Source organism: Babylonia areolata, chromosome 11 (genome assembly GCF_041734735.1).
Source record: "Babylonia areolata isolate BAREFJ2019XMU chromosome 11, ASM4173473v1, whole genome shotgun sequence".
Taxonomy (NCBI): Eukaryota; Metazoa; Mollusca; class Gastropoda; order Neogastropoda; family Buccinidae; genus Babylonia; species Babylonia areolata.
The window spans coordinates 31,956,625-31,981,929 of NC_134886.1; the positions used below are offsets into that span (position 1 = coordinate 31,956,625).

The 25,305-nt window shown below is 41.5% G+C and overlaps 1 protein-coding gene across 3 annotated transcripts in view; it reads right to left on the minus strand.

Annotated features, from left to right (window-relative positions):
• Window positions 1–2,616: 2,616 nt before the first annotated feature.
• LOC143287658 (condensin complex subunit 1-like) overlaps window positions 2,617–25,305 on the minus strand; it is a 62,808-nt gene continuing 40,119 nt past the window's right edge. For 2 of the 3 annotated variants that reach the window (XM_076595809.1, XM_076595812.1), the window contains exons 22-34: window positions 21,956–22,040; window positions 20,506–20,673; window positions 19,029–19,186; window positions 17,286–17,406; window positions 16,487–16,610; window positions 14,994–15,149; window positions 13,115–13,292; window positions 11,160–11,254; window positions 10,004–10,084; window positions 8,425–8,611; window positions 6,631–6,787; window positions 4,930–5,097; window positions 2,617–4,024 (exon numbers count right to left, since the gene is read on the minus strand). In XM_076595809.1, the coding sequence (XP_076451924.1) occupies window positions 3,942–4,024; window positions 4,930–5,097; window positions 6,631–6,787; window positions 8,425–8,611; window positions 10,004–10,084; window positions 11,160–11,254; window positions 13,115–13,292; window positions 14,994–15,149; window positions 16,487–16,610; window positions 17,286–17,406; window positions 19,029–19,186; window positions 20,506–20,673; window positions 21,956–22,040 (1,761 nt within the window). In that variant the 3' untranslated portion in view covers window positions 2,617–3,941. The remainder of the gene's footprint in view (window positions 4,025–4,929; window positions 5,098–6,630; window positions 6,788–8,424; window positions 8,612–10,003; window positions 10,085–11,159; window positions 11,255–13,114; window positions 13,293–14,993; window positions 15,150–16,486; window positions 16,611–17,285; window positions 17,407–19,028; window positions 19,187–20,505; window positions 20,674–21,955; window positions 22,041–25,305) is intronic. The other variant, XM_076595811.1, reaches the window with a different exon arrangement.

A 25,305-nucleotide genomic window follows, 5' to 3' on the forward strand; every position in this document is an offset into this window, starting at 1 on the left:
TTTTTTTAAATAATAATAAATGAAGCACAGAACGTGAAAGATCCAGATTTTTACATAAAAAGGGGCTAAAAGAAAGAAAAGAAAAAAGAGAGATGCTAAGAAAATTGGCTGTGTCCGTTGGAAAACAAAAAGAAAAGAAGATCAGTTTCTAAGTTCGGCACAGAAACATTCAATTTACATCCATTCGTCTTCTTCTTCCTCCTCCTCCTTCTCCTCTTCTTCTTTTCATTTTTTCATTTGTTTCTTTATTTTGTTCTTTCTTTCACTGGCTTTCTATTACATTTTCTTCTATTCAAAAAGTTTTTAACAAGGAAGAAACACGGCAAAGATAGAGCGAGCGAGAGAGACAGACAGGAGAGAGAGAGAGAGAGAGAAGAGAGAGGGAAAGAGAGAGAGAAAGAGAGAGTTAAAAATCAATTTCGCAGCAGACGAAATTCCAGAGGGGAAAAGACGCGGATTACAAGCTGTGATTTTCTTCAAGTTTGTGTGTGTGTGCGCGCGCGCGTGCGTGTGTGTGTGTGTATGTAGATGGACTTTAACCACAAAAAAAAACCCCAAAATCACTTTTCTCTCCCCCCCTGCCCCCCCCCCCCTCCTCTCTCTCCCCTTTCCCCTCCTACCTTTCAATCTCACGCCCCCCCCCCCCCTCGCCCCCCCTAACTCCCCCCGTCCCACACACACGCACATCCCACAACCGTCTCGCCTATCTCTCCTCTCTTATTCCCCACCCTTTTCTTATCTGTTTGTTTCCCCAAGGCTCTTTCACCCCACCTCCTACCCCCACCCCTCTCTCTCTCTCTCTCTCTCTCTCTCTCTGGTAAATGGGGATATCCATATGTAAATTTTATTTTCTTATGTTAATTTGGTAAGGTAGATAATTGATATATTGAACTATTTCACTCCTAGAATGGGTGGTCGAGTTTGAATGATTAGTTTCTTTGTGTGTGTGTGTGTGTGTTCCGCTTGCTTAATGTATCGTGAGAGAGTTATATTTAGAGATTTTGTTTGTTTGTTTGTTTGGTGATGAAATGCTGTTAAGCAGAATGTTGCTTTGCATTTAAGAGAATTTAAGAATTAATCCCCGTCACCCCCTTGTCAATAGACCCTTACAGGTAATGACAATAAAAATGTCAAAGCGTCAAAGCGTCTCTCTCTGTCTCCTACACAATCCAGTATGTGGTCAGTCAACCATCACCATCACCGCTACACACCACAACACACAACGTTAAAAACGCCACACTCAGCAAACACCACTTACCGAGGTGAGGATTTAAAAAATAAGAATAAAAATTTTTTAAAAAACGATCACCAAATCCCCTTCAAACTGTCAGTCGCTGAACCAAAATGACAGACGTACCTAACCATTCAATCCTTGAAATCACCACCAACACACACGGACACACACCGCACAAGTTGAAACCCACAGACGTCCACACTCCGAAGACGTAGAATTCAAAACACCACGATCAACGGGATTCCCACAAAATAAAAAGATTATAAAAAATCGAGATCCTCAAACGTCGATCAATGCCGATAGTATGGTCACGTATTTTCCCTCCATCGTCGACATATTCAACACTTTCTCAACCACCATGCTAAAAAAATAAAATAAAATACGACTGAAGAGGACAACCATCAGAGTAGGAATGCTCACACAAGCGAGAGCAATAGTGAAAATTATTCGTGTGTGTGTGTTGTGTTGTGTTGTGTGCGTGTGTGTGTGTGTTGGGGGTGGGAGAGGGCTGACAACATAGACCCTATACATATATCGATATTTTCAACTTGCCAGCTTGTATTACATGCCAGTGTACGTGAGGAACAGACCCACACGGAATTCACTGGTAGACGGAGGGTTAGAACACGGGCCTTGTCGAAACTTCGCTTTGATGCCACTTGTAACAGAATAATGTAATACTACTGTGTATGTGAATATACATACATACATAAATATATATATATATATATATATTGTGTGTGCATGCGTGTATGTGCAAGTTTGTGTGAACGTGTTTGTGTGTGCGTTGATGTGTGTGCACGTGCGTGTTTGTGTGTGCGCGTGCGATTTTGTGTGTGTGTGTGTGTGCGTGCATGTGCATGTTTGCATGTGTGTGTGTGCGCGTTTGTCTGTATGTGCGTGATTGTGTGTGTATGTGCGTATGTTTGTGTGTATGTGCGTATGTTTGTGTGTATGTGCGTGTTTGTATGTGCATGTTTGTGTTTGTTTGTATGTGTGTGCATGTGCATGTTTGTGTGTGTGTGTGCATACGTGCGAGTTTGTGTGTGTGTGTGTGTGTATGCGTGTGTGTGTATGCACGATTGTGTGCGTGTGTGTATGTGTGTGTGTGTGTGTGCACGCAAGTTTGTGTGTGTTTGTGTGCGTGTTTGTATGTGTACTTTTGTTGTAGCCTTGTGCTAACAGAATATGTGTGCGTGTTCGTGTGTGTGTGTGTGTGTGTGTCTGTAAATACAAGTACTTACTGCTATGCTGCTGGCAGGACATACACACACACGCACGCACATGCTATCATTTATGTCTGTAATACATGCATGAACATATCTTTGTGACATCTATAAACTGTAAATCAAAAAGCCACAAGCAAATTTCGTTGTTGGTATTTTGACATCTTGCTTATGTTTATTCAACGTTGATGTGTACATGAATATTCAAACACTTGAAATACATGAAGGTTTTGACAGACAGGTAGAAGAAATTGGGTTTATCAATACTGCTCTGATGTTCATGGATAGAGAAATAAGCTTAACGAACACATTCAAAGAAATACACACACACACTCACACTACAGAGACAGACAGCAGAGAAAGACCAGCTGGACATTTGTGTGTGTGCATGTGCATGCATACATGCATGCATGCCTATGTATGTGAGAGCACATGCGAGCATACATGTGTACAGAGGTCCAAATTTAAAAATGGAAGAAAAAAGGGAACACGTAGATGTTGTTCTGACAGACAAGACAGAAATGCTAAACTACAGGAAGGGTTTGATTTAAACATCATTTCTTCCGTAACACACTGAAAGTTTCGTAAAGACAGAAGAAACAGTGTGGACAGGATACAGGACGGTGCAGAACATGTCACAGGAAGACATCAGAATATAACGACTGACAGAGACCTCAAAAACCCTGTTCACAGACATGAACTGGAACACATGTCCATTTTTCATCCTGGTCCATGCATGCCTACCCTAAAATCTTACCATCACTGATGATGTAAAAATCTGGAACAAACTGAAATTTTCATGAACACCTATATTCTTAAAAATGTGATGCTTTTCAATCCTATCATGGCCACCATTCCTTCCTGAAGAGGCGGGTGGCAGTGATTTTGTTGTCTGTGTTTTTTTAAGTCGATGTTCTCTCTCCATCTTCTTCAACAGCCTCACACATTCACTTGAGACAGCGAACAATCTTTTCAGCTAAGCGCGCTTCCTCTTCACTTCCAAGTTCTTCCATACCTGGTAATGGACTTCAAAACACCTTGAATGCCATGCCCTGTAGAATTCAGGGTCATAGTGACATCAGTGATGACATCAAAAGACAGGAAATAACTGTGGAAGGCTGAAAATTCACATAGCTGGTTTAGAGTGGTACACCTCCAGACCATTTTCTCACTTTCTGGCTGGTTGTTCTGGATATTGCCTTATGACTTGAAACACCAAGTTCTGCTGGCTTTTCTTATTTTTCCCATGACAGTCATAGGGTTAAGTGCAAGTGCACACTGTTCATCCCATTCCAGGAGAGAACAAACCAAAAAAGTCACCAAAACACATGATGGAAATCTCATCAGATGTATGTGTCCCTTTCCTGCACAGGTCTACCTCCCTCCAAAGACGGCTGGATGGAAAGATGTGTGTTTGTGTGTGGAAGTGATAATTAATACTATCACATGAATCAAGTCAGTCAGGCCAGTGCCGTGAAGGGCTATGCTCGTTGGCCCAGTGGAACCTTGCCTCCTCGCGACCTGGAGGCTACAGGGCTGTTGGCGTTCAAACACTCACTCTCGTCTGAAACACACACACACAGCGTACACTGAATACTGAGGAGTATTGTGCTGATCATGTCCATGAAATAGAAGACAAAGAAAAGAAGAAAAAGATTGGACTACAAGAACACAATTCTTTGCATCTCATAACAACTTACACACAGTATTCAATTTCAGTTTCAAAGTGTCACAGCCTGTGGAATGACCCATATATGCTACATTTCATCTGCTTTGAAAAAAAGAAAAATCTGAAAAAAGGGTAGCAGAGATCTGAAGTTATGCATGAACCAAATGCATTTGTCAGGGTTTGAAAGCCTACCCCAAGTTTAAAGAAAACATAGAAAAGGGAAAGAACTCTTTAAAAAAAAAAAACATTAAAAATAATAAAATGAAAGATTCAAAGAACTTGAGTAAATGAATGATTGAAAACAACACACAGAAAACATGCTCCATAAGTGCCATAACATTTTAGTGAAGGATACAAAACACAGAATGTGTTCGTCACCATCCAAAAAATAAAAAAACATAACTGAATTAATAAAACAACCAAATGAAAAGTGCATGGAAAATGATATGACGATTGTGTGGTCATAGTGGTCAGCTTCCTTGACCTATACATGAGAACATGACACCTACACATATGTGTTAGGCTTTCTGGACATATACATCAGATCATAATACCCATACATATATATAATATGTATCTACACACATATACACCTTCACAGAAATAATGGAAAAAAATAAGTTTTTATTGTATGCTACAGATTTGGCTCAGCAATCACATCTTAATGTCTTGCCCAGCTCATGTGAGGTAACCTTAGAGGAAATTATATGCTTAATTCCAAAAAAAATTATGATGTTTTGAATGTTACATTATGACTACTTTTTTAGCATCCTTGTGTTCAGTGCAGTTTGACCACTCACCATTTTCATCCACATCAAACAGCATGTCGTCTTCATCCTCGTCGTCAGACTCGAACACGGGTTTGCTCTTGCCCCCCTTCCTGCGTGTGGGTCTCCTGGCCACAGGGCTCTCCTCATTCTCCTCCACGTTCTCCTTCCCCCGACCTCTCCGCCGACCTGTCAACGGTTCTGACAGCAATCAGGAATGGCTACTGGTTCTTAATGACATGTTTTTGACATCTTTTGAATAATAATAGTACATTTGTATAGCGCTGTCATACATCTCTTCACTCTCCCCCATGTTCTCCTTCCCCTGACCTGTCAGTTCCGACAGTGATTAGGAATGGCTACTGGTTCTTAATGGCATGCTTTTGACATACTCTGAATAATAATGGTACATCTATATAGCAGTGTCATACGTCTCTTCACTCTCCATGTTTTCCTTCCCCCGACCTCACCGCTGACCAGTCGACAGTTCTGACAGCGATCAGGAATGGCTACTGGTTCTTAATGACATGCTTTTGACAACTTTTGAATAATAACAATAATAATAGTACATTTATATAGCGCTGTCATACACATCTTCACTCTCCCCCATGTTCTCCTTCCCCCGACCTGTCGGTTCTGACAGCTATCAGGAATGGCTACTGGTTCATAATGTCATACTTTTGACATCTTCTGAATGATAATAATAGTACATTTGTATAGTGCCGTCACACATCATACATCTCATCACTCTCCCCCATGTTCTCCTTTCCCCATTCTGTCAACAGTCGGTTCTGACAGAAATCAGGAATGGCTACTGGTTCTTAATATCATGCTTTCGACATCTTCTCAGTAATAATACTACATTTGTACAGTGCTGTCATACATCTTGAAATTTGTTTTAATGGATGTGAGGCACTGCGACGGACTGAAAAAGGCAGTGAATTCCAGGTTTGTACAGGTAAAGAAGTAAAAGTTAAATGTTTGGCGGTGTGTTTGGGTGTTTTTTTTCAATGCCCCGTAATCTGCGCTGTTTCAGTGGTATTACTCCCACACCACTCATCCCAAGTCCCCAATACACAGCAACACCCAGGTTTCAGAGCTGGCAGGGCATTATCAACGTTAAGTCGCCAGAAGACCACACACTAGAAGAGACCCTGCACTGCATCTGAAATAACTTTGCTGGTGTTCAATAGTGCGTGTTCAGATTTAATATAAACAGGACACCACCTGCTAAGCCTTCTGCTGATGACAATATTCACTAAGCCGCAGAGATAGACCACAGTTTTCAGTCACAGTGGAGAATGTTCTTTACTTTCTTCAAACTTTGAATCTTAAAACTCCTTTCTCAAAGCAAGACACATACACACCCATAAAACCACTTGTGACTGTAAAACACTTATCTTCTTCAGGAAAAATAAGGATTATATTCCAAACACAAGTTACACAAAAGAAACTATGTCAGTCTCATCCACTTTCTCTGTCATTCCTTGGTTCAGACAGGCTGAAGAGATTCTGATCAGAGCTGAATAACCAATGAGAATTTCTTTTAAACCAACTTTGTGGGCCATAACCTCATTTCCTTCGTGTTTACTAACATCCTTATCTCAACGGAAGAAAACCAACAACATTTTCTTCATGTTTACCAACATCATTCCAATCTTCATGCTGTTCATTCCATGAAAGCAAACGACCGACTGATAATCAACAACAAACACCACAAAGACGAGTTAATACCAGGCGTTTTGGCGCTGCGAGCAGAAGTCTTGAGGCCTCGCTTGGAGTGTTGCTGGGCAGCGTTGGAGGACTTGCTGGCCCTCAGAGCTGTCTCCCCCTCGTCCAGCCCCTTCCTGTGGCACTGCTCCAGCCTCTCCTCTAACTCATCCACCAGCACCTGCAAGCAGACATTGCATGTAACTGTTTCATTGCACTGTATTTTTTCTTCTTCTTCTTCGTTTGTGGGCTGCAACTCCCACGTTCACTTGTATGTACCCCGCCATGTAGGCAGCCACGATCTGTGGGAGCGAGCGGGACAGGAACCAGTGGCCAAGCAGATACTGCGGAGGAAGTGGGGCTGGATCGGACACACCCTCAGGAAGCCAGTGTCCAGCATCACACGCCAAGCCCTGACCTGGAACCCGCAGGGAAAGAGGAAGAGAGGCCGGCCTCGCAACAGCTGGAGGCGAGATACCGAGGCAGAGCTGAAGCAGCAAGGGACCAACTGGGCTGGAATGGCCAGAACAGCCCAGAACAGAGTGCAATGGTGAGGGGTCATCGATGGCCTATGCTCCACCAGGAGCAATGGGCAAAATGAAATGAAAATGTATGTAGGCAGCTATACTCTGTTTTCAGAGGTGCACTGTACTTGATTTACTTTTTTCTCACAACTGATTTCTCTTTTGCAAAATTTGGACTGCTCTACCTGGCACTACTCTTTCTTTTCTCTTTCTTCTTTCTGTGTTTGTTTTCATGTCAAAGTGGATTTTTCTATAGAATTTAGCCAGGGACAACTCTTTTGTTGAAGTGGGTTCTTTTACATGAGCTACGTGCATGCTACACACGGTATCTAAGTTTATCATCTCATCCTATGACATCATGTTTATTGAATATGGGAGTGAACTGTTCCATTCTGATAAAATTGCAACAAGAATTTGACTGGAAAATCGAAGTGAGTGCTTAGTCATTTGGATGAGATGATAAACTGAGGTCCTATGTGCAGCACGCACTTGGTGCACTGAAAAAGAACCCATGGCGACACAAGTGAAGAAATCGGCTCTGACAGGTACACAAATATATATGCATGCACTCAAGGCACTGACTGAGCATGTTGGGTTATGCTGCTGGTCAGGCATCTGCCTACCAGATGTTGTGTAGCGTTTATGAATTTGTCTGAATCTAGTGATGCCTCATTGAGAATCTGAAACTCAAACCGTGATCAAATCACAACAAGATTCTTAATATCACAACAGGAATGAGACAAAAGACACTGCATTTCCCCATGTCTCCAAAAGGCGTTTCTTTCATTCATAGTTACACACACACATGGGCGCAATAGTTGAGTGGTTAAAGTGTTGGAATCTTGTTAAGGCGCCTGGTGGGTAAAGGGTGCAGATTTTTCTCATCTCCCATATCAACATATGTGCAGACCTGCTTGTGCCTGAACCCCCTTCGTGAGTATACACAAGCAGAAGATCAAATACACATGTTAAAGATCCTGTAATCCATGTCAGCGTTTGGTGGGTTATGAAAACAAGAACATACCCAGCATGCACACCCCCGAAAACAGAGTATGACTGCCTACATGGTGGGGTAAAAACAGCCATACACGTAAGAGCCCACGCATGTACATACAAGTGAACATGGGAGTTGCAGCCCACTGACAAACAAGAAAAAGAAGGAGAACAAACCATTTTAAAAAAAGGAGTAGGCCCTCGCTCTGGGCTAGCCTTTCATGACGCCTCCCCCCTCCATCCTGTCCATTATAACAGAACGGATGAAGAAGAAGAAATAAGTAGTATCAATAACAATCACCTTAGCCTCTGGTTTAGCGAATCCTCCGCGAGATTTGGCGATGATGGAGGTGAAGCAGGCGTAGACGTTCTCGTCCACCATCTTGTCGGCAAAGCAGGAGAAGTTCTCCTGCAGCTTGCGTAGACTCTTCTCGCTGTAGGACAGCAGCGACAGGCAGTAGGACAGGTCTCGCCACTGTCGCTCACTCCTGGTGGTGGAGATGGGGGAGGGTGAAAAAGAAAGTTCAGTTCAGTTACTCAAGGAGGCGTCATAGTGTTCAGATGAATCCATATACGCTAAACCACTTCTACTAAGCGGATGCCTGACCAACAGCGTAACCCAACGCTCTTAGTCAGCCCTTCAGGAAGAAATAAAAAGGAAACATAAATAAATGGATGTTATAAAATTGATGAATAAATGAATTAAAAAATAAACAAATTGATAAATCTAAAATAAAATTTTTAAAAGCAAATATATCAATAAAAAAAAATTCAAAGGATAACAATGGCAATAATTATATATCAAAGAACAACTAAGCAAATAAATGTTAATAAGCGCACTGTCAAGAACACACACACACACACACACACACACACACGTTGCCAACAAATAACTGAATGCCAAATGTTGTGATGCACCACAGGGTGTTTCAGTTCCAAACTAACCAACCTCCCTTCCACCCCCACACCACACCAACCAGAAATAGAAATCCTTTAATATTCATTTTGGCAAAAATTGCCTGAGCTTACGCACAAAGCGTGCACAATAATGAAGCCTGAGTATTCTATTCAAGTTATAAGTAAGCATCTTGTATTGGTGTATAATGTTTGTGTTAGAAGTTGTGTAATCATTATACAGTGGCTCAATGGTTGGCTTTTATCAGAGACTGACAGAAGCTTACAGCTGGGCCAAAGTAAGAGCTGTATGATCAATGGTTTCTCCACTGCGACAGGAATTCATTTAAATCTTAGTCTTGTGTGAAGGACTATGACTCTCAGACTAGGAGGCAAGATTACACTGGCTCTTAGTGCTGCAGCTTTGGAGGCTAGTTGGCCTTTGGGGACCATCCCAGTGCTAACTGTCCTAAAGTCCTCTTGGCTCAGAGTGGGGATGTAACTTGGGCAAGACACTGTCCACTGTAATCAAATTTTAGCCCAAATAGGACAGCAGGTGCCTCCACTGCTGTGCTGACAGTCATAGCTGGACATGACTGACTGTCATACATACAGGTGGTTAACCAGGCATCAGAATACCCCAGAGTTCAATCCTCAATAAGACAGGGGTCCAGGGGCCGCTTTGGCCCCATGATGGAAGACATCATAGCCATTAAATACTGATAAAGATGGCGCCGACACTTGTTTGCAAAAGCAGAACGAGCCGTTTAAGAATACCATAAATGCGCAAAAACAGAACAAGCCATTCAAGAATACCATTCGAGAATAAGATCGTGCTTCATAAAAAAAAAAAACCCAACTGAATCTGCAGCTGTTACAACCGAAACTGTGGATGGCTGTCCCCCAGTCCTCTGAAATTAGCAGATCAGTGGACCATTCTGATGCCTGTAAAGAGAGAGAGAGAGGGAGGGAGGGAGGAGACTCACACGGTGGCTCTGTAGCGGTGACACAGCTTCTCCACCAAGCTCTCACACAGCTTGTCCTTCTGGATGAAGGAGAACATGTACCTGCACACAACACAACACAACACTCACTCAAGTTTTCCCCCCCATTATTATTGTTATCGTTCTTAATTTCAAGCGCACACAAGGAAAAAACATAATACAGACAACGGATGACAAGATAACTCATCCAGCAGGAACAATGTCAATCTTCATTACACATACAGAACCAGCCAAATGGCAGCAGGACATAGTTACACGTAGAAGGTGGAATCCAGCACAGGTACATTTCCTTTCGATAACGTACAAGAACAACAACAACAAATTATGAGTCATCTTGAACGAGCATTTTAATAATAATAATAATCATAATAATAATAATAATAGCTTATTTCAACTGCGCCTTCCATTAAGATACAATAATGCTCAAGGCACCTCACACGAGTAAAAAATAAATTAAAAGAAACATTCTACACAAAAATCACTACCACACTAACTCTTTGAATTCCTGTACTTTGGTGAAATGAGATCAGTGTGGCAAAAGTTTGAAGTGGAGTTGCTACTTTTCCACATCAACCTGTAAAAGACTGTTCTACACACGCCCCCTGGCAAACTGCTGGTGCTCTATAATCCACATCAACCATCAGCATAATATCTGTAAACTAAACCATTCTCCTACACACAGCCCCCTTGCAAAACCAGGCACAAGTGCTAGTACTCTATATTCCACATCAACCATCAACATGATCTGTGTAAACTAAACGATTCTTCTACACAAGCCCCCTGGAAAACTGCTGGTGCTCTATAATCCACATCAACCATCAGCATAATATCTGTAAACTAAACGATTCTCCTACACACAGCCCCCTTGCCCCTTGCAAAACCAGGCACAAGTGCTAGTACTCTTTATTCCACATCAACCATCAACACGATCTGCGTGAACTAAATGATTCTTCTACACAAGCCCCCTGGCAAACTGCTGGTGCTCTATATTCCACATCAACCATCAGCATATCTGTAAACTAAATGATTCTTCTACACACAGCCCATGGTAACACCAGGCACAAGTGCTGACACTCTATATGTAATGCTGTACACCACAGCAAACTGTGACACACACAGGTCAGCGGAGCAGACTCACTTCATGATGACCTGGAAGTGATCCTCCTCCACACCAATCTCCGGGTCAGACAGGCGGCTGATGGCGTCAGGAAGGATGTTGTACAGTGCGTTCCCCTTGAACCAACAACATACAGACAAGGTTATATAGGTGGAGTGATGGCCTAGAGGTAACGCGTCCGCCTAGGAAGCGAGAGAATCTGAGCGCACCGGTTCGAATCACGGCTCAGCCGCCAATATTTTCTCCCCCTCCACTACACCTTGAGTGGTGGTCTGGACGCTAGTCATTCAGATGAGACAATAAACCAAGGTCTTGCGTGCAGCATGCTCTTAGGGCACGTAAAAGAACGCACAGCAACAAAAGGGTTGTTCCTGGCAAAATTCTTTAGAAAAATCCACTTCGACAGGAAAAACAAATAAAACTGCATGTAGTAAAAAATACTAAAATAATGGGTGGCGCTGTAGTGTAGCGATAAGAAATCTGTTGTGATAAAAAGAGAAATACAAATACAAATAGGTCAACTCACTCTGCATGATGGGCCTTAACTGACACCCTACTGTTTACAAGTGTTTCAGACAAAGGAGCCTGACTGAGACTTTATAACATTTTGAATTTCTGGATTGGCACCTTTGCATAATGACATTATAAGCTAATAGTATTTTAACTGTTTCATATGAAGGAGCCTGATGGCGATTTTATAACGTGATGAATTTTTGGAAAGGCACCTAGTTTGCATGATGATATTATTAGCGAACAACACCTTAACTGACCTTTCCACTTTCCACTGCAACCAGTAAATGCTGAACTTCCTGGGTTCATTTTTAAGTCATCAGTGTGAGCAAATTTCGAACAAAAATTATGGACACTTTCATCATGTCACTGGAAGACAGCATGAGAAGAAAGGACGTTTTATATTTTGTCCCCAACTAACCCACTGTGTTACTGATCAGTTTGAAAAACTTCAGTTCATAACTTATAATAGTTTTATGGTGATTTTTTTTTTACTGACCCATACAAATTGTCCGTCCATGGGGAAAATCAGGGGAGCAAACTGTCAGTACTAAGTTCAAAGGTCCCATAACTCTTTACAGCCACTGGAGCAGTGATTTCATATCCATTATGTCTAGGGCTCAGCATAGGAAAGCAGCCTGGCCCAATCCTCTCCCTCCCCCAGACAAGGTTGAGGTTCAAATGTGTTCAAGTTTACTACTGACTCACACATGCACACACACACACACACACACACACACACACACACACACACACACACAAAGTCAGGGTTATTGCTATTCTCAGGTGAACTAACAAAATTCCATACATTTTTTCAGACCAGACTGAACGTTTTCCACAACCAAACACAAAGCCAAACTGTATCCAATGTCTGTCTGCAACACGACTGATGAGACACTCTGCTCATTATCACAATAATCAATGTTTAATTTTCACTGCTTTTTGTTTTCTCAATTGTTTGTTCTTTAAACGCAAGAAGCACTTTGTTGAAACATACTGGTGAAGGTGGTTGGTTTTTTAGGGTTTTTTTTAATCCAAAGACTATTCTAAACTGCATGGGGCAAAAAAATATTTTCCCCAAGACTTTTAAAGCCTTGGGAATGGCTCTACCATTTTCCCCAAAGCCTTTTCAAGCATTGGGAATGGTTCTCTCATTTTCTCCAAAGCCTTTTCAAGCATTGGGAATGGTTCTCTCATTTTCTCCAAAGACTTTTAAAGCCTTGGGAATGGCTCTCCCATTTTCCCCAAAGACTTTTCAAGCATTGGGAATGGTTCTCTCATTTTCTCCAAAGACTTTTCAAGACTTCCATGACTCCATATGAACCCTGTATTATTCCACAGACTCACTAAACGGTGACTTTCTTTACACACACATACATGAGTCAACAACAAAGAGATTACGCAACAAACTGGGCTACACATTCTCTCTCACACGACCAAAGAGGAAGCATACTGTCTTTGTTTACCTTCTTGGCCAGTTCGTGGAAGAACAGTTTGGCCAGTCCTGCGATCTGGTCGTCTCCATCCACAATACAGCTGGCCAGCTCGCTGATCTGACCTTTGACCTTCACCATGTCATTGAGGATCAGGTGAGTCAGCACCTGCAGCGTGTACTTCCTCACCAGACGGGACGGGTCACGCAATCTGTCGTCATGGCAACAAGAGGATCAATAAGTATCAGTATGAGTATCAATAGCTCAAGGAGGCATCACTGTGTTTGGACAAATCCATATACGCTACACAACATCTGCAAAGTAGATGCCTGACAAGCAGCGTAACCCAACACGCTTAGTCAGGCCCTTGAGAAAAAAAAGAAAGAAAAAAAAAGAAATAGAAATAAAGATGAAATAAAATAAAAACAAATAAATAAATAAATAGATATATAAATAGATAGTTTCTATATCAAAGAAATATAAAAAATGAATAAAATTTGAAAATAAACAAATTATTCAATTAATTTTAAAATAATAATAAATATAATAAACTAAATATAATAAATATAAATAAATAAATAGATAAATGAATTTTTATTTTTTTAAATAAAATAGAAATAAAAGATTAAAATAAAAAAAGAAAATAGAATAAAAGGACAATAATGATAATAAATAAACAAATAAGCAAATAAATGTAAAACACACACACACACACACACACACACACACATGCATAACAGATATGTAACAAACATGCAGTTTCACAGATATAAAAGCACAAGGATACTTACATGGCACCTATCCGTGGTCAGAGACCAAAACTCTAAACGTTTTACCTACACACAGTCATTTGCAGACCAGGCTGCCTCTACCTACCTGGGTACAGCTGACTGACAGCTGCCTTTAGGTGCTCATCTCTCTCTCTCACACACACACACACACACACACTCACACACACACACACACACACTCACACTCACACACACACACACACACACACACACACACTCACACACTCACACACACACACACACACACACACACTCACACACACACACACACACACACTCACACACACACACGCATATCTGAGTGGATTTTACTACAAAATTTTGCCAGGGACAATTGTCTCGTTGCATTAAGTGCATGCTATACACAGGACAGGAATAACATTTTCATTTCATAAAAATAAGCCATCAGGTTCAGTATACAACAACTTTTAGCACAAAGCAAAGAAGTACATGATTCAAGACATAAATGAAATATACATATATGCCTCTCTTCAACAGTCCCAAGAAAAACTAAGTAATCCCATCATTCCAGACCAAGTGATTTTCAAGCACGGAAGGCTGAAAAAGGGTAAAGGGTCAGAAAAATAGTAAGTAAAATTTTCTTTCTAAATGGATTGCTGTAAAACATGGTGTGCATTTTGTAAATTGATAACTGAAGCATGTGTTGACCCTTTCACTTCCGGAACTATTTGTGGCAGACGGCTGCCATTGGGTGCTCATCATTCGTTTCCTGTGTTATTCACTCAGATTTCAGGCACACACACATAAAAACTCAGACATGCAACACTTTACATGTGTGATGTTTTTGTTTATTTACCTGGCCATATAGGCAGCCATACTCCGTTCTCCCGGGTGTGCATGCTTGGTATGTTCTTGTTTCCATAACCCAAAGAACGCTGACAAGGATTACACAATCTTTAACATGCGTATTTGACCTTCTGCGTGCGTATACACATCAAAGGGGTTCAGGGACGAGCAGGTCTGCACACATGTTGACCTGGGAGATACAAAAAAAATCTGCATCCTTTACCCACCAGGCATCGAACCTTAGACCCTCAGATTGAAAGTTCAGCGCTTTAACCACTTGGCTGCTGCACACGAAATTAACAAGCACAGCCCACCTTCCATACAGATGAGGGGTCCAGGGTTCGATGAGGTTGGGGAAGCGGAAGGTGAGGTCACCAACAGCAATGATGCTGTTGGCTCGGATCACCTCGCTGGGAGACTTCTCCATGATGGTGAACATCAGCTGCAGGTGCTCCTCGCAGAACTCCGAGCTGAAACACACGTTACATATTACACAATATAAACACACAGATATGCGCACACAGATACAAAACACATACACAAAACATCAGGTGCAGGTGCTCCTCGCAGAACTCTGAGCTGAAACACACGTTACACATAACACAATATTAACACACACATATATACGGGTACACAGATACAAAACACACAAAACATCAGCTGCAGGTGCTCCTTGCAGAACTCTGAGCTGCACAACACACAAACTCACACATTACACATACAAACACATCTGTATGCACACACAGATACAAAACACACACATACGCAAGCATTATACATATACAAACACACATACATACGTGCATATAGGTACAAAACACACACACACGCATATGCACAACACACACAGACACACACAGACATATGCACACACACACAGATATGCTACTCCACACACAAATACACACACCACACATACAAACATATACACAACACACAGATAAACAAAAATACACACATGTATAAAAACACTCAAACACACATGCACAATACACACATCACTCACAAATATGCACACACAAATACAAGCAAGCACACACACATGCATACACACACCACACAAACATGCACAGAAATACAAACAAGCACAAATGCACACACCAGCATGTGCACACCACCATATGCACATACAGATATAAACAATCACAAAACACACATGCATACGCACACCACACACACATATGCACACTGATACAAACAAGCACACGTATTAATGCATACTCTAATAAAACAAATTTTGCATTCATCAAACATTCACTTTTTGACAATCACTATTGTAGACAATATACTTGGTTGTTTTTTCCGTTCTTTGTATCATAACCCAATCTCTGGTAAATGATTATTGCAAAATGACCAAATGGTATGTTATTTAGATCTGCATAAGTGAAGCTTAAGAATGTTCTGTTGAATCATACAAAGAAACAAACCTTATCAGCAAGTGGAAAGAAAAAGTCTGGACAACAACAACAAAAAAAAACAACACCTGTGTGTGTAAGTGTGTGTGTGCGTCTGTGTCTGTGTGCATGCGCACATGTGTGAGCGCGCATGCACGTGTGTGTGTGTGTTTGCGTGCGTCTGTGTCTGTGTGTATCTGCATTTGTGTGTGTGTATATTCTGAATATTGGAAAAACAATGTTTTTATCAGACTCGTTTTGCTATGACTCAGAATTTTGTGTATTTGTTATATAATTATGTGGTTTGTCAAATTCCACAGTTCTGCTTTGTAATCTGTATGTATCACAGATGTCACCACTTATATTCTCTTACTGAGATAACAGAGTTATTCTCAATCTGATTCCGTGTTTACCTGACTGTCATGAATTTGGCCAAAGCCAGGGTGGCGGCAGTGCGCAGTTCTGGGTGGGGGTATCTACCCTGGTTAGTGCACACCGCCACCAGCAGAGGCTGCAGGGTGGCCAGCAGGTTATGACCTGGAAAAAAAAATCTTCAACTTCAGAATACAACTGTATCATACATGCATCAGAGTTCAATCCTATGAAGAATGCAGGGGTCCAGGGGCCACCCAGACCCGGTGGATGATGGAAGACATAGCCATTAAATGCTGATAAAAGATGGTGCCACCACCTGTTTGCAGGAAGTGCACAAAAGCAGAACGAGCCGTTTAAGAATACCATATATGTGCAAAAACAGAACAAGCTGTTTGAAAATACCATTTGAGAATAAGATCATGCTCCATAAAAAAAATACAGCTGCCTGAGCTGAAACCATGTTTGTCAGTCCCCCAATCCTCTGAAATACGTGGATCCGCAGACCATTCTGATGTCTGATCATCATAGCAGTTCTACGCATCTTGCAAGTACGTAAGCATTCCAATGATCTGGTCTAAATCTGAATCCTGTTTGTGCCCTGTGGCACCGTAGGGTCATCCACCATCAGAGCTCTCCACTGCTGCTTTATCCACTTCCCACCACAAAAACCACCCACATAAACCACACCCCTATCCACCCACATACAGACAATCACACCCCTACCCACATACAGTCACCCACACCCCTGCACCACCAACACAATTAAACCCACATTCTGTACCCAGTCCTACACACACACACACACACACACACACACACACACACCAACCCACTGACCTGAAACGATGTCTTTCTCGCACAGCTTCCTGATGTACTCCGCCTCAGCGTCATCGGCACTGGCTCCGGCCAACCCCATCTCCTCGTCCACACTGCCAGCCGTGCTCTGACGCTTCGACGCCTGTGTCACACGACATCATGACAATGATGATGATGATATGGATACTTATACAGGAATGCCTACCACCGAATTTGCTTTTCAGGAACAACATACATTAGAATCAAGGACAGGGTATGTTTTCAGGAACATCTCCGCAAACATACAACAGTCATCTGACAGCCAGAAGCAAGGGTTGTAAACATGGAAAAAAAATGTAGGCTTACCTTTATTTACACTAAGTATGTACAATATGGTGACAGAATCGAGCGGACTTTCACAAAATGGCTTCAGTACTGTTCAGACCGTTCTGGCTTTTCTTGAAGCGGCTTCATGATATTCGTCAGCATTTCCGAAAGTCTAAATGAAGTGTCTTCAGCAATGGTCGGAAAGACATCAAAGGGTACACTTGTACCCACTAGATACTTCGAAAAAAAAATTCATGTTTGATTTTTTAATTTCTGGGACATGCAGCAAATATCCATATTTCCGGGGCACCCTGTCCACTTTATCAATTTTCCAGGACAAATACAGGCCCTCAGTAATGGTAGGCATGCCTGCGCATACAGCGCCTATCCTCAGTCGAAGACCAAGTACTAAGTGTTTTACAAACACGGGGTCATTTGCACAATGGGCTGCCTACCTGGGTAGAGCTAACTGAAGGCTGCCCTAGGGCGCTCATCATTCGTTTCCTGTGTCATTTGATCCTGTTTCAGTCACGCACACACACACTCTCAGACAGACATATAACATTTTATGTCTATGACCATTTTGTTTATTTACCCAACCATGTAGGCAGCCATACTCCATTTTCAGGGATGTACATGCTGGATATGTTATTGTTTCCATAAACCACCAAACGCCGACATGGACTACAGAATCTTTAACGTGTGTATTTTATCTTCTGTATACGTACACACATGAACGGGTTTAACGCACTAGCAGGTCTGCATGTTGATTGGGCTCCATGTTCCATTGCCGAGCACGAGGCACAGTGGATAAAAGAATTCACTGCCCCGATGACCACAGAAGGCTGTGGGACCTTTAACTTATGCCGGGCGCAATGACCGAGTTGTTAAAGTGGAAGCAATAACTGAGTGGTTAAAGTGTTAGACTTTCAATCTGAGGGTCCCGGGTTCAAATCTTGTTAACAGCGCCTTGTGGAGGTTTTTCTGATCTCTCAGGTCAACTGACATGTGTGGACACAGCTGGAAATACTGTAGACGTTAGCTCCCTTTGTAGTTCAGGCAAATGTAGAAACATGGAAACCGTTTTTATTGAAACAAAGTTTGATGCCACAGCATTGTTCAGGTGACGCAGGGTTGAATGAGTAAAATAAAGTTCACCACAGATATGATATGTTATGATATGGATACTTATATAGCGCCTATCCTAGGTTGGAGACCAAGTTCTAAGCTCGTTACAAAAACGGGAGCCATTAGCACAACAGCCTGCCTACCTGGGTAGAGCCGACTGACGGCTGCCATTTGGGTACTCATCATTCGTTTCCTGTGTCACAGTGGTTTACAGTCACGTACACATACAAACAGATACACAGACAACCAAAACAGAGTTACTATTACACACAGACTCGCATTCTTTTTCACACACACAAGCCAGAAAAGTATCACACACAACCTGCGCACCTTGTTTTTCTTGGACTGATGGTCTTCCTGCAGAGCATTGCGACGCTTCAGTTCTCCCAGCACCCCCACCTCCATGTGAACCAGCTGCTGCAGCGCCACCTGCCCGCTCAGGGCCAGCAACTTGGTCAGCATGCCACTGATCCTCTCACTGATCTCCCCTGCAAAGTACAGGCATCAGTGTTGATTACAGTTTGACAGACTGAAACAAAAGTGTGTGATATAGGCAACATTGTTCTTTACCTGATTATTCTGTTATTGTTAGGCAGACTAAAACAAGTGTGTGACATGATCTTTTCATCCTCAGCAAAGTACAGGCATCAATGTTTTTTTAACTTGATTTTAATGTTAGGCAGACTGAAACATAAACTTGTGCGCGACATGAACTTTTCATCCTCTGCAAAGCATGGGCATAAACAAAAAAATGTTTTTAACTATCAATGTTAGGCAGACTGAAACATAAGTGGGTGACATGATAATTTCATCCTCTGCAAAGCACTGGCATCAATGTTTTTAACTTCATTTAATGTTAGGCAGACTGAAACATAAACCGGTGCTTGACATAATCTTTTCAGCCTCTGTGAAGTGTAGGCATCAATGTTTTTATCTTGATTTATTGTTAGGCAGACTGAAACATAAGCATGTGACATGATCTTGTAACGCTGTTTTCAACATTTTAAACCTGATTTAAAATTCTATCTGGATTGAGCAAGAAAGGAATGAACTGGTCTCCTTAAATGTTGTTTTAATCAACCTGTTAACATCATTTTATTTTCTCTATGACAGGTTTTACGAAATGACAGGTTTACATCCCTGAAATGGCCCCTTCATGGTCAGTTGGGCTGTAACAGTGTAAGCAACATGATATGACTTGTTAACCATCTGCCTCCCACACCACTCCTCCTACAAACCATAAGAATACCATAGCAAGGGAAGTAGCTCTGAATAACACACACACACACACACACACACACACACACACACACACACACACACACATCACAAAGAAACCTGCATACTTTTTTTTTTTTCCTTTTCATGCAGGTTGGAAAGTACGACAAAGCATACATAATGATCCAAATTATATTTTAGCTCATCATTACAAACCAGTGTTTTCCTCTTTTTAAATCAAATTGGGGATCAAAAACTATTTCCATAGAAAATGAGTTTTATAAAGTTTACCACAGATACACACACACACAGAGACAACCAAAAAAACAGGCCAATACACAGGACTTGTATGTAAACACAAGCATGGGTCAATAAAAGTATTCACAAGTCATAACCATCAGAAACGAGTGATTTCCTACTTTTAAGCCAAATTTGGTGTCAGCAGTATTTACACAGAAACAAATTTGTTACACACACACACACACACACACACACACACACATACAACCAAAACACCAGTTATTGCGTGAGCCAACAAAACACACACAAGGAGCAATAACCGAACACACACACACACACACACACAGACCTCCATCATTGCTGTCGGACCCCATGGCCTGTATCTCTTGCTGCAGGATGGAGGCCATGCGCTGAATGATGTCCCCACACACGCTGTCTGGCTGGTCGGCCAGGCGATAGATCAGCGTCACCCCCTGCTCTCCCAGAGGCACCCAGTACTTGCTCTCCTTCTGCATGCCTGCACACAATTTATCGTTTTTTATTTTTTTAAAGCAAAGTGAGAGCTGAATTATCAATGGTTTCTCCATTGCAATGGGAAATCATTTACAGCTTTGTCTTTTGTGAAGGACTATGATTCTCAGACTAGGAGGCAAAATTGCACTGGCTCTTAGTGCTGCAGCCTTGGGGGCTAGTTTCTCTCAGACTAGGAGGCAAAATTGCACTGGCTCTTAGTGCTGCAGCCTTGGGGGCTAGTTTCTCTCAGACTAGGAGGCAAAATTGCACTGGCTCTTAGTGCTGCAGCTTTGGGGACTAGTTTCTCTCAGACTAGGAGGCAAAACTGCACTGGCTCTTAGTGCTGCAGCCTTGGGGGCTAATTTCTCTCAGACAAGGAGGCAAAATTGCACTGGCTCTTAGTGCTGCAGCCTTGGGGGCTAGTTTCTCTCAGACTAGGAGGCAAAATTGCACTGGCTCTTAGTGCTGCAGCCTTGGGGGCTAGTTTCTCTCAGACTAGGAGGCAAAATTGCACTGGCTCTTAGTGCTGCAGCCTTGGGGGCTTGTTGGCCTTTGGGAACCATTCCAACGCCGACTGTCCTAAAACCTTCTTGGCTGGGGATGTAACCTGGGCAAGACACTTCCAATATAATCAAATTCTAGCCAAGATAGTCGGGACAGCAGTTACCTCCTCTGTTGTTCTGATGATCATAGTCGAACTTGACTGACTATCATGTTCTGATGATCATAGTTGAACTTGACTATAATGTTCTGATGATCATAGTCGAACTTGACTATCATGTTCTGATGATCATAGTCGAACTTGACTATCATGTTCTGATGATCATAGTTGAACTTGACTGACTATCATACATTTAACTCATTCTACTCCAGGTATGATTAACATTATTTCTTCACCTGTGGACCAGGTACAAGTATTATCATACAACACACTGTTGTGATTTCATTCATTCTTGCTTGGTACAGTGGCATTCTCTAAACTGAACAGTTTATGAATTCCGGAAGCATGAAAACGAAGCTTTGTTTGACCAATTGAATCCACAATTCTCCATTGACTTTCACTGTTTTAGTGAACCACCCTGTTTTTTCTGCAGTGGTCCCATGTAGTGCTGGTCCAAGGGAGTTGTAGCAGGCATGTAGCTGTGGGGTAGAATGAGTTAACACTTCATGCTATTTTGTAATACAAAAAATTGAAAACTTGACAAAATTTTCAGACAGTTTTTGTTGACCTCACAGTGTAAGCCATGGAAATGAAAATCGGACACGGGCTACTAAAACTGACTAACCTGTGACGAGCAGCTCTGTGAGACGAGAGAAAAGGCGATGATCAGGAGGCAGACGGAATGGTTCTGTCGTTGTCTGCCCCTTTTTCTGCACAAACAAGAAACAACATAAAGTGAGTGACAGTCTGGAAACACGTGACCCAAATAATGTAGGCATGGCATTGGAAGTGGACGGCATAACATTTTTATTTATCACTGATACTTATATAGCTCAATGCTCGGCTAACAGAGACTGGCATAGGTTTACAGTTGGGGACAAACAGCAAAGCGAGACTGAAAGCTGCATGACCAATGGTTTCTCCACTGCAATGGGAATTCATGTCGTCTTTTGTGAAGGACCATGACTCTCAAACTAGGAGGCAAGACTGCACTGGGTCTTAGTGCTGAAGAATAGGGGGCCAGCTGGCTGGGAACCATCCCCACACCGACTGTCCTACAGCCCTCATGGCCGAGAGAGTGGGGATGTAACTTGGGCAAGACAATCATCTATAATCTAACTCTAGCCCAGCGAGTTGGGACAGCTGCTGCTTCCTCTGCTGTTCTGATGGTCATAGTCAGACACAACTGATTATCATACGTAGTGCCTATCTTAGAGCAGAAACCAAAATCTAAGCATTTTACGAACATGGGGTCATTTGCACAACATGCTGCCTACCTTGGTAGAACCTACTGAGAGCTGGCTTTAATTTAGGAACTCATCATTTGTTTCCTGTGCCAGTCAGTCAGGCTTCAGTCATGCGCATGCTCACACATGCACAGCAGAATGATCACTGAATGTGATACACCAATACTTCACTGTGAGCCAGCATTTATCTTCACACGTTCTGCTGTTTCTTGAAGTATTCAAAAAAAGCTGCCAAAACATGCAAATAACTGATCATGACTGCTAAATCAAAAGAATTCATGCACGTATAAAAGAACCCATGGCAACAAAAAGATTTGTCCCTGGCAAAATTCAGTAGAAAAATTGCCTTTGGTAGTTAAACGTATGTGTTTGTGGACAGAAAAAAGGTGGGTGGCACTGCACTATGGCAACATACTCTCCCTGGGGAGAACAGCCCGGTGTTCACACACACAGAGCAATCTGTTGTGAGAAAAAGTGATAGAATATGATGCAATACCACACAATATGTTACAATATAGATATGATATGATACAGTATAACATATAACGTAATACGATACAATGATGCAATACCACACAATATGTTACAATACAGGATATGATATGATACAGTACAACATATAACGTAATATGATACAATGATGCAATACCACACAATATGTTACAATACAGGATATGATATGATACAGTATAACATATAACGTAATACGATACAATGATGCAATACCACACAATATGTTACAATACAGGATATGATATGATACAGTACAACATACAACGTAATACAATACAATATGATACAATACAATATAACAGAATTAAAGGTGAAAGGTCCCATTGCCTTTTACAGTAGCTGGGGCAGTGAATTCATATCCACGGTGTATCGGCGTAGGATGGCGGGGCCCAATCCTCTCCTTCCATCGTTTTAACCTTCCTCAACCAAAGTGAGGAACCCATTCACACCTGGGTGGAGCGAGGAAAACCAGAGTAAAGTGCCTTTCCCACAGACACACAACACCCAGTCGAAACGGGGAATCAAACCCTAACCTCCGGATCAGAAACCCAACGCCGTAAAGATTCTGCCACGGCGCCTCCCATGATAAAATACAATATGACAAAACACAACGCAATACAATGCAATACAACTCAACACAGGCAAAAGTCACAATGCAATACAACTCAACACAAGGCAAAAGTCAATGCAATACAATTCAACACAAGGCAAAAGTCACAATGCAATACAACTCAACACAAAAGTCACAATACAATGCAATGCAACTCAACACAAAAGTTGCAATACAATACAATGCAACTCAACACGTAAGTTGCAATACAACTCAACACAAAAGTCACAATGTGATGCAATACAACTCAACACAAAAGTCACATTACAATGCAATACAACTCAACACAAAGGTCACAATATAATGCAATACAACTCAAAACAAAAGTCACAGTGCAATGCAATACAACTAAACACAAAATTCACATTACAATGCAATGCAACTCAACACAACACAAAAGTCACAATACAATGCAATGCAACTCAACACAAAAGTCACAATACAATGCAATGCAACTCAACACAACACAACACAAAAGTCACAATACAATGCAATGCAACTCAACACAACACAACACAAAAGTCACAATACAATGCAATACAACTAAACACAAAATTCACATTACAATGCAATGCAACTCAACACAACACAAAAGTCACAATACAATGCAATGCAACTCAACACAACACAACACAAAAGTCACAATACAATGCAATGCAACTCAACACAAAAGTCACAATACAATGCAATGCAACTCAACACAAAAGTCACATTACAATGCAATGCAATGCAACTCAACACAACACAACTCGACAACACAAAAGTCACAATACAATGCAATGCAACTCAACACAAAAGTCACAATGCAATGCAACTCAACACAATACAAAAGTCACAATACAATGCAATACAACTTAACACAACACAAAAGTCACTATGCAATGCAATACAACTAAACACAAAAGTCACATTACAATGCAATGCAACTCAACACAAAAGTCACAATGCAATGCAATACAACTCGACACAACACAAAAGTCACAATGCAATACAACACAAAAGTCACAATACAATGCAATACAACACAGCACAAAAGTCGCAATTCAATGCAATACAACACAGCACAAAAGTCACAATACAATGCAATACAACACAAAAGTCACAATACAATGCAATACAACACAGCACAAAAGTCACAATACAATGCAATAAAACTCAACACAAAAGTCACAATACAATGCAATACAACACAGCACAAAAGTCACAATACAATGCAATACAACTCAACACAAAAGTCACAATACAATGCAATACAACACAGCACAAAAGTCACAATACAATGCAATACAACACAAAAGTCGCAATACAATGCAATACAACTCAACACAAAAGTCACAATACAATGCAATACAACACAGCACAAAAGTCACAATACAATGCAATACAACTCAACACAAAAGTCACAATACAATGCAATACAACACAGCACAAAAGTCACAATACAATGCAATACAACTCAACACAAAAGTCACAATACAACACAACACAAAAGTCGCAATACAATGCAATACAACTCAACACAAAAGTCACAATACAACACAGCACAGAAGTCACAATACAATGCAATACAACTCAACACAAAAGTCACAATACAACACAACACAA